Source organism: Salvia splendens, chromosome 2 (assembly GCF_004379255.2).
Source record: "Salvia splendens isolate huo1 chromosome 2, SspV2, whole genome shotgun sequence".
NCBI classification, from domain to species: domain Eukaryota; kingdom Viridiplantae; phylum Streptophyta; class Magnoliopsida; order Lamiales; family Lamiaceae; genus Salvia; species Salvia splendens.
Window position 1 is genome coordinate 1,124,977 of NC_056033.1, and position 9,685 is coordinate 1,134,661.

Sequence of the window (9,685 nt, forward strand, 5' to 3'; positions counted from 1 at the left end):
TCTCCCCTTTTCAATCTCATCCCTAATAAAATGCAACTTTATGTCTATGTGCTTGCTCCTTTCATGAAAACCCGGATGTTTAGCCAAGCACATAGCTGAGCTGCTGTCACAATGAATCACCATTGTCTTTTGGTTAAAACCAAAATCAGAAATCACTCCCTGAATCCAAAAACTCTCCTGTACAGCTGCAGTGAGAGCTATATACTCTGATTCTGTTGTTGAGAGAGCAACAACACTTTGCAACCCTGATTTCCAGCTGATTACAGTTCCAAACATGGTGAAAAGATAACCTGTTTGGGACTTTCTGTTGTCCAGGTTTGCAGCATAGTCTGCATCACAATAGCCCTGCACAACCTCCTCAGATTCACCTTCCCAGCCATTGAAGACAATTCCCCAGCCACTGGTTGACTTCATGTACCTCAATATCCACTTAAGAGCATTCCAATGCTCCTTCCCCGGGTCAGCCATGTATCTGCTAGTCACTGAGATAGCATGTGCCAGATCTGGTCTGGTACAGATCATAGTATACATAACACTTCCAACCACACTAGCATAAGGAATAGACTCCATCTCCTCAGCCTCTTGCTTAGATTTAGGGGCCTGCTCCTTTGAAAGCTTAAAACTCTGGGACAGAGGAGTTGATGCAGCTTTTGCATTTTCCATTTTGAATCTCTGCAAAACTTTCTCAATATAATCAGTTTGCAGCATCCACAGCTTCTTGCAGCCTCTATCTCTCTGAATATGTATGCCTAGGATCTTCCTTGACTCTCCTAGATCCTTCATTTCAAAGCTTGACTTCAGATCTTGTTTAACTTTCTGAATTTCTGTCATAGAAGGCCCTGCAAGTAGCATATCATCCACATAGAGTAATAGGTAGGCAATGGGAGTCCTGCCTGCCTTCTTGATGTAAATACAATCATCATATTCTGACTTGGAGAAGCCAATCTTCTTCATCTGTGCATCAAACTTCTTATTCCACTGTCTAGGACTTTGCTTAAGTCCATAAAGACTTTTCTGTAACAGGCACACCTTGCCTTCTTCTCCAATCTTCACATAGCCCTCTGGCTGTTCCATGAAGATAGTTTCCTCTAGATCTCCATTGAGGAAGGCTGTCTTCACATCAAGCTGTTGTAGCTCCCAGTCAAGCTGATTCACCACAGCCAATAGGATCCTAATTGAAGTGTGCTTCACAACAGGTGCAAACACTTCATTGAAATCGATTCCCTCCTGCTGTGTAAAGCCTCTAGCCACCAGCCTTGCCTTGAACCTGACTCTATCCTTATCAGTGGTCTCAATCTTTCTTTTAAACAACCACTTACAGCTTACCAGCCTCCTTTCCTTACCATCTGTACTCAGCTTGGATTTGTCCACCAAAATCCATGTTTTGTTCTTGAGTAAAGACTCTATTTCCTCATTCATGGCTTCAATCCATCTTTCTCCATCTTTCTCTTCCATAGATAATTGCATCACTTAACTGATCATACGAGCTAGGCAAGGCATTCAATGTGAGAATGGCCTTATCCTCATCTGAAATCTTGACATCAACAGATCCCAGGTCATCAATGATCTTGTTGAACTCCTCTAGCTGCTCAATGATGGACCTATCTCCAGAAAAACTATAGGCATACAGCCTCTTCTTGAGATACAGCCGGTTAGCCAAGGATTTGGCCAAGTAAACTTCATCCAACTTGTCCAAGATCTCCACCGCAGTCTTGGCTTCTTGAACATCCCTCAAGACCTTATCTCCAAGGCACAGAATCACTGCAGAATGTGCCTTGAGCTGCATCTCCTCCATCTTTGCCTGAGCTTTATCATCAAGCACTGGAGCCTTTCCTTTCTCCTCTGGTTTTGCAAGAACTGCGGCCAAGCCTTGTTGAATCAAAACCGCCTTCATCTTCATCTTCCACAGGCTATAATCATTCTTGCCTGTGAACTTTTCTGCATCAAGCCTTGCTGCCATCTCTGAAACCGTTTGATCCTCTGCAAATCAGCTTCAATATCCCTTCCCACAGACGGCGCCACTTGTTGTGATTTACGCACACAAGGCTTTCACACACTCAAGAAGATCACACACACACTCACTGTTGTATGAGATCACACAATGCAGAAACACACACACTCACACTTTGAGTATTGAAGATGATAATCTTGGAGAGAAACTGGAAAACTCTTTATTGATAAAACTCCTAAACTACATACACGGTTTGTGAGCTATTTAAAGCTCTACAATCAAGTAGCAACTGCTACTAACTAACTACAAGAAGAATCAAGAAAACAAGAAGAATAACCGCTACACCTCAGCTAACTAACTGCTGCTCCAACGGCTAGTTCGGCTAGGTTGCTTCTTCCTTCTCGGCTTAAGGCCGAACTCCTTCCTCGGCTCAAGACCGAACTCCTTCCTCGGCTCAAGACCGAACTCCTTCCTCGGCTCAAGACCGAACTCCCTTCTCGGCTCAAGCCGAGCTTCCTTCTCGGCTCACAACCGAACTTCCTTCTCGGCTAGTTCCAGCTCAAAGCCGAGCTTCCTTCTTCTGCCTTCTTCTTCTCGGCTAGTTCCAGCTCAAAGCCGAGCTTACCGAACTCTGCCTTCTTCTTCCAACTGAAATGAGCACTCCATTATTACAGTTCTGTTCATCCTTTCCGCAATGCCATTTTGTTGAGGATTCCTTGCTACTGTCTTGTGTCTTCGAATTCCTCTATCCTTGCAGAAGATGTCAAACTCATTTGAGAGATATTCCAGCCCATTATCAGTCCTCAAACACTTGAGAGACACTCCTTTCTGTCTTTCTACCAGAGTATGCCATATCTTGAAGCTTTTGAAAGCTTCTGACTTTTCCCTGAGCACAAAAATCCATAGCTTTCTTGAAAAATCATCAATTACGGACATAAAATACCTTCCTCCTCCTACTGTCTGAGGTTGAGCCGGACCCCATAGGTCACTATGAGCATAATCCAGTGGTGCTTTGGAAATATGCTTTGCTTTTGGAAATGGAAGTTTCTTGCTTTTGCCCATTATGCAATCTTCACATTTCTTGAAGCTTTCAATATCTGAACACTGGATCAGGCCCTGTTTCTCAAGCATCTTCATTCCCTTTAGACCAACATGTCCCAGCCTCTTATGCCATAAATCTGTCTCAACTTTCTGAACCGAATGAGCTTGTCCAGTGACAGCTTTTGCATCCAGGTAATACAGGCTTCTTACTCTCATTGCTGTCAGTATTATTTGAGAGCCTTTATAAATCTCAAGGTTCTCTCCATGTGATCTAAAACCACACCCTTTTGACTGCAACACCCCAAGAGATATCAAGTTTCTTTTGATCTCTGGAATCAATCTCACATCAGTGAGTATCCTTGTTCCTCCATCTCTCAATTTCAGCTTGATCTTTCCTATTCCCTGCACAAGACATGTCTGATCATTACCTAGAATGACTGACCCCTGAGCCGGCTTGATTTCTTCAAACCATTCTCTGTGAGAGCAGATGTGGTAACTGCACCCTGAATCAACAATCCAGCTCTCTTCAATATCGGATTCTGATACATTCAGAACATGCAGATCCTCCTTCTCTTGGGTGACATCAGATGACCCTTGGGCTTTAGTCTCCTCTTCTTGCTTTCTTTTCCAAGCATAACAATTCTTCTTCAAGTGGCCAGGTTTATTGCAATGGAAACAAGATTTGGACTCTTTCCTTTCATCCTTATCTTTCTTCTTTTGGAATTGGGGTTTGCTACTTTTGTTCTTCCCATTGGACCTGAATTTCTTGACGTTCAAAACGTCACCTGCTCCCTCCTGAACGCCACCCGCTTTCTGCAACTCCTTGGACTTTAGGGCTGACTGAACTTCCCAAAGTGTGATGGCTTTTTCTCTGCCATACAACATGGTATCTCTGAAATGCTCGAAAGATTTTGGGAGAGCATTCAACAAGGCAATGGCCTTGTCTTCCTCCTCTAGCTTGGCATCAACATTTTCAAGATCATCGACTATCTTGTTGAAATGATCAAGTTGATCCGAAATCCCTTTATCCTCAGAGAATCTAAAAGAATACAAACGTTGCTTGAGATACAACCTGTTAGCTAGGGACTTCGTCATGTAGAGCTCTTCCAATTTCTTCCACATTCCTGCAGCAGAATCCTCCTTCGCAACTTCTCTAATGACTTTGTCGTCTAGATTGAGAATTATAGCGCTTCGAGCTTTCTTGAACACTTCAGGCTTCTTATCAGTCGTCTCGTCATCCAGTTTGAGCGGTTCAAGAGCATCATCGAGCCCTTGAGCGGTGAGTAGAGCCTTCATCTTGATCTGCCACAATGCGAAATCATTTCTGCCATTGAATTTCTCTGTCTCGTATCGCGCCATCGCCATACTCTGTTCCCACAGACGGCGCCAATTGAAAGTTGGAGATGGTTTGTATGATCGGAAACGCAGCAACACAAGAAACAAAACAATGACACCGGATTTACGTGGTTCGACGTAAAAGTCTACATCCACGGGAAGTGCTCTTGATCTTATTCCTTCCCCACGGGTTTACAAGATGAAGAAGAAAAGACAATCCGTGCGTAACTACGAATACACAGTACAAAGAAGATAACTCTCACAAAACTCGATGTGAACCTCACACACTCAAAGAACTCTCAAGGATCTTGACATGGTGAATAAACTCTCTCTTCTCTTGTATCTCACGGTTTCTTCTCTTCTCTTCTTTTAACAGAAACTCTCTATTATATATGTATTGAACGGCTCCGATTCCTTCACTTCTCGCTCCACATCTCAGCCGTTCATCTTCACAACCAACTTTTAACAAACTCTTGAGTAAGTAGCCGTTGTGTAACTGAGTCTCATGCCTTGAGCAATTCAGTGATCAACCGAACTCAACACCCTCTGAATCTAGAACATTCCAAACAAGAAAACCATATAGGTAGTGAGCTAGTTAAGGAAATTGCTTATGAAAAGGATTTAAGGTGATTTGAAAATACGATGTAACAAGTAAGATCTACATACGAGAGACACAGATAGAAAAGGATATCAACTCGTCCTTCCTGGTTCCTCCCGGTTCGCCCCATGCGTTGAATCATCCTCAAAGGTGAGATATTAGCATCAAAGCATATGACAAGATCAACTTCCATGATATCAAGACCTTCCTCGCCGATTGAAGTTGCAACAATGACATTGTACCCGCCTGTCCGAAATTTCTACAGACACAAGTATATAACCACTGAGAACCGAACAGAATACCACAAATACACAAAGCAGTACCTCTAAAACTGCTTGTTGAATTTTTTGTGATTGTCCTTTTGAGTTTTTTCCTGCAGTGAACAATAAGGTCAAAAATTAACTACGCAGTACAAAAATTTACCAAGAAATATAGCAACAACTAACAATTTGAGAGCACATAATAATGGTTGAGGAGAATTAATATACGCACCCGCATTTTGTCCAATGAACTCTCTAGCTTTAACAGATTCCCCAATGTGTTTAAGTGCATCAAGTATGTCCCTGAATTTGAATATAAAATTCAGAACTAAAATTTTCTTATATCTGTACATTGATTTAGCATCATAGGTTACAGAAATCTAAGAAAGAAACGAAGATCAAGGATTCAAGATCACCTGACACTACCCCTGAAATTTGAAAAAATTATCACCCTGGAGTTTTTTGGATCTTTTACCTCTGCACCAAAATTCCTTAACATGAATAAAGCATATCACTGTCAAAGAACAAAAACCACAATGCTACGTACTTCGTGCAAACCACCTGCACAATGGAGATAACTTTAAACAAAAGCAGAGAAAGATTACAGATCTAAATGCTGATTAACAGTGGCATACCCCTTTTTCAATTTTTCATCAAGCAACTCAAATGCAGGCCTTATACCATGGGCTTGAAAGCAATTTCCTGAGATGGTGCAATGTAACAATAGCAGAAAAATAACCCATGAATTCACCATGCCTTGATAGAGGAACACTTGCAGGCGGCTTTTTGCAAAATGTCTCCTTTGATCTTAGAAAATCACAGGGGCTCAACTATGTATTACAAAAACAACAGGACATGGGTATGATTTTTCATTCAGCTAAAAGGATGTAAAGAAATTTGAGAATCTGGAGTCCAGTGATCTGAAATTCGAACAATAGGATACAGGAACATACTGTCTTGATGTGTCTCTTAGGAAGCAGCCCAAAAGAGCAAAGTTGGGCATGATATGGACGTCCAACTTCCAAAAGCAGACTATCTATATCGATCGCTTCATCACCCATTGATACCTAAAAGAAAATTCTTATAATCTCATACGATTCCTAGAGCATAATCCAGTTATTCATATATGTAACTAGTAGTACCTGAATTAGTTCTATCTTTCTATCGTGCACATAAGGCTGTACATCCGGTTCACTTTCGTTCCGGTATTCAAGTGTTGATATTTGAAGATTGTCAATGACATGCTGGATTGTCTTCTGGTTAGCTGAATTATGACCAAGAAGAACAATTTAACAAAAGCAGTCTGAATATAAATAAGACTAAAGTCCCTTTTTGGTCCTTAACATATAGTCATTTTTTGCTTTTGGTCCAAAACATTATCTTTTGAATTATTCGGTCCCTCACAAATAAAAACAGGTCACATTTGGTCTATTTTGGACGGAACCGTCAAAAGGCTTTAATTACCGGGTCACAAATCCGTCACTAATTGGGAGAAACTGATCTGTCACCAATCTCCGTGACTAGTCTCCACCACTAAACTGCACCACTAAACTCCAGCCCCTTTCTCCCAATTGCAATATTCCCACTAAATTTCAAAGCACAAAATTTCGGGAAGTTCGCCAAAATAGAAGGCTAAAAAATTCTTCAAATTCGTTGAATGTATACATTCCGAGAGATGGCGGAAATAGACGGCGCTCCGTCGTCGGAGCAGCCGCCGCCGCCTTCCGACATGTTCCATAAATTCGCGCTTCAAGACCAAAACCTACGAGCTCTTCGCCGAGGAAGACGACTACGCCGCCGTGGACTCCGATTGTGACGTCACCCTCCTCCTCGACTCCGCCGAGGAGTTCTTCCCCCACCAGAAAGTCGTCGTCATCAAACCAGACTCGGATAATTCGGATGCGGAATTGATTCGGCCTTTAATTCCCTCTCTCTTCGCCACCCTCTCATCGTTTGAAGCTTCGTATTTGCAATTTCAAGAGGCGCACGTGCCGGATATCGACCAGGCCGCCCTCGAGGAAGCTGATAAGTCCATCGTTTCGATTCTGCAGAAATTGACCGAGCTGAAGAATTTGTACAGGGAATCGAAGAGAAAGGGGCCGGAGTTTAGTTTTTCCCAATTAGTGACGGATCAGTTTCTTCCAATTAGTGACGGATTAGTGACCCGGTAATTAAAACCGTCAAAAATTTGACGGTTCCGTCCAAAATGGACCAAATGTGACCTGTTTTTATTTGTGAGAGACCGAATAATTCAAAAGATAATGTTTTAGACCAAAATCAAAAAATCGCTATATGTTATGGACCAAAAAGGGACTTTAGTCTATAAATAAACATCTTTTGGGTGAGTCTGTGCAGCACTTACATCCGGGTGTCGCAGACAAAGCAAATATTCTTAGTTGGGTGGAAGCATCCATCAACTGTAACATTGGTCAAATTGTATAAGTTTTTTTCACCGAATAGGGTGAGTAATTAACAGGCAAGCTTTAATCAAGCTCTAAGCTAGACCAATGGACTCTATGTGCTCGCCTATGTGATCTACTTAGCATAGCTCATGAAAGAATGCATTGGTTTAGGCTGTACTATGTTTTGATAGTTCAAGTCAAATTCAACTCACTTCACTCCAAAGAAGAATTTATAAGCCTATTGTTTTTCAAAGTTTTACTAATAATTGTCAAAAATAGGAGAAGTAGATGTATAAGCAAAATGAATGATAAATACAAAACAAATGCCTAAAAACTACTATTTCTTTTGCTATTTAGTGCATTTTTCGATCTAAATATATAGCACAAGAACGTATGAAAGAAATAAAGAAGTAGTACACCTCTCGGACAGCTACGCAGTAGGAATAGTTTTCACCAAACAGGATCCTACATCATATAAATTTAATAAAGAATTTTTCAGTCAAAGTACCATATGAATATAAAAGCAAAGCAAATAAAAGTTCTCATAATCCTGATTTTCATGGAAAGACATCCCAATAGCCAATACAGAAAATGTAAATCTGGAATAGTAATTCAAGAGCCTTGGAATCATAACATATTGTTCAATTCGCTATTTTACTAGAAAACGTCCATGAATGAAGGAGAATTGAAAAGTGGGGTTTAGTGAAGGCATATTTCTCACTGTAGAGTTTGTGTAAGTAGATCTTTAACCATGACCAATTTTATGTAATAGTACAAGTTTGTACCAAGTGTTATATTCATGATAAAATTGAAATGGAAAAACGCTGAGCCAATTCAAGTGATTTTTCAAGGCTTCCCCACACTTATAAAACCAGAATGATAAATACCAATATACTCCATCCATCCCATAAAATAGAGACTCTGGTGATGAGTACGACACGGGTTTTAATGTGAAATTAGTAAAGTGAGATAGAGAAAGAGAAAGGTAGTTGAAGTAGTGATGGTGGCTAGTGAGACCACATCATTAGTAGTGTAATGTGTGGTGTATTCATTCCAAAAATAGAAGGGGACTTTTTTGGGGACGGGTGAAGTGTAGAGCAATATGAGTCCATCATGTGAGTACTGATAAAAACATAAGAACATCTGTGTTTCCTAAATTATTTAACATATGAGAAAAAATGCAACACGGATAATATTTAAAGCATATCACCCAAATGTACTTTCAAATATCATGGATTTGTTCTTGTATTTTGGAATTTATTGAGCCATCAGGCCATAGAAAAGTCAGATATTACTTTCAAGGAAACACCTAATTTTGTGGTCATTAGGATCAAACAAATGGATAAAACATTTACTGCTAATGTGTGACTTATCGTTTTTGTATGGTCTGACTGGGTAAAGATTTGTTATGTTTTCATAAAACACCTAAGAAAGGAAATATATGATATCCAATTCAAGCACACTCGCGATCGAATGTAGTATGTATATTATATGATAGCCCCATAAGGATTCTGTCATATTTGTTGTGTTCGTGTTCGCGTTTGGAGTTTTCTTAACGGGTCGTCTTCGTATTTGTTGTTATCGTGTCGTGTCGTTATCGTGTCGACGCAATAATGACACAACACGCACGATTTGCCACCCCTAGTTCCATTCCATGGTTATAGAGTCATTTTTGCATTTCGGGCATTCCATAGCGAGTAGTAGAGTTATTTCCTTTTATAGTAAAAAAATAACACATTTTTCCACTTTTACTTTTCCCTCTCTTTTACTTTATTATGTTTACTTTTTCTTCTCGCCTATTTTATTTTGTTTTCATTTAGGAGTAATATATTACATATATTTTTCTTTATTTCTGTAGAAAAGAAATGTGTTCAATACTATGGAAAGGATGAAGTATTTTTATATACTCCACTCTCGCAACTTAAGAGATGCGAAACTAACGTGTATCTTATCCATTTTGCAGTGTAAACTTAAAAGAAGTGTCACTAACACAGAACTTAGTTCTTGAATTCATCTCTTTTGAGAGAAAAAGTAAAATTGAATTAGCATATTTGCGATAACACATCCTGCCTTCGCCCATCTTTGACACGAAACCAGT

General features: G+C 40.2%; 1 protein-coding gene across 3 annotated transcripts; it reads right to left on the minus strand.

Annotated features, from left to right (window-relative positions):
• Positions 1–4,470: 4,470 nt before the first annotated feature.
• LOC121791909 (DEAD-box ATP-dependent RNA helicase FANCM-like) lies at positions 4,471–6,443 on the minus strand. Of its 3 annotated transcripts, none has more exons than XM_042189732.1 (9): positions 6,328–6,443; positions 6,139–6,252; positions 5,821–6,015; positions 5,733–5,746; positions 5,602–5,662; positions 5,418–5,488; positions 5,249–5,298; positions 5,019–5,184; positions 4,471–4,913 (listed from the first exon to the last, which is right to left on the minus strand). In XM_042189732.1, exons 3-9 carry the CDS (start codon positions 5,937–5,939, stop codon positions 4,864–4,866), a joined length of 531 nt encoding a protein of 176 aa, XP_042045666.1. In that variant the 5' UTR covers positions 5,940–6,015; positions 6,139–6,252; positions 6,328–6,443; the 3' UTR covers positions 4,471–4,863. The 3 variants fall into 3 exon arrangements, with proteins under 3 accessions (XP_042045666.1, XP_042045670.1, XP_042045661.1); XM_042189736.1 differs by having other exon boundaries at positions 4,471–4,879; positions 4,994–5,184; XM_042189727.1 differs by having other exon boundaries at positions 4,471–5,184.
• Between the last annotated feature and the right edge of the window lie 3,242 nt (positions 6,444–9,685).

Coding starts and splice junctions, on each gene's coding strand:
- LOC121791909 (XM_042189727.1), bottom strand. CDS start 5,939: ATGGTGAATTCATGGGTTATTTTTCTGCTATTGTTACATTGCACCATC. Junction 5,489..5,601: donor AATTTCAGGGGTAGTGTCAG/GTGATCTTGAAT, acceptor ATTCAAATTCAG/GGACATACTTGATGCACTTA. Junction 5,299..5,417: donor GTTCATTGGACAAAATGCGG/GTGCGTATATTA, acceptor TGTTCACTGCAG/GAAAAAACTCAAAAGGACAA.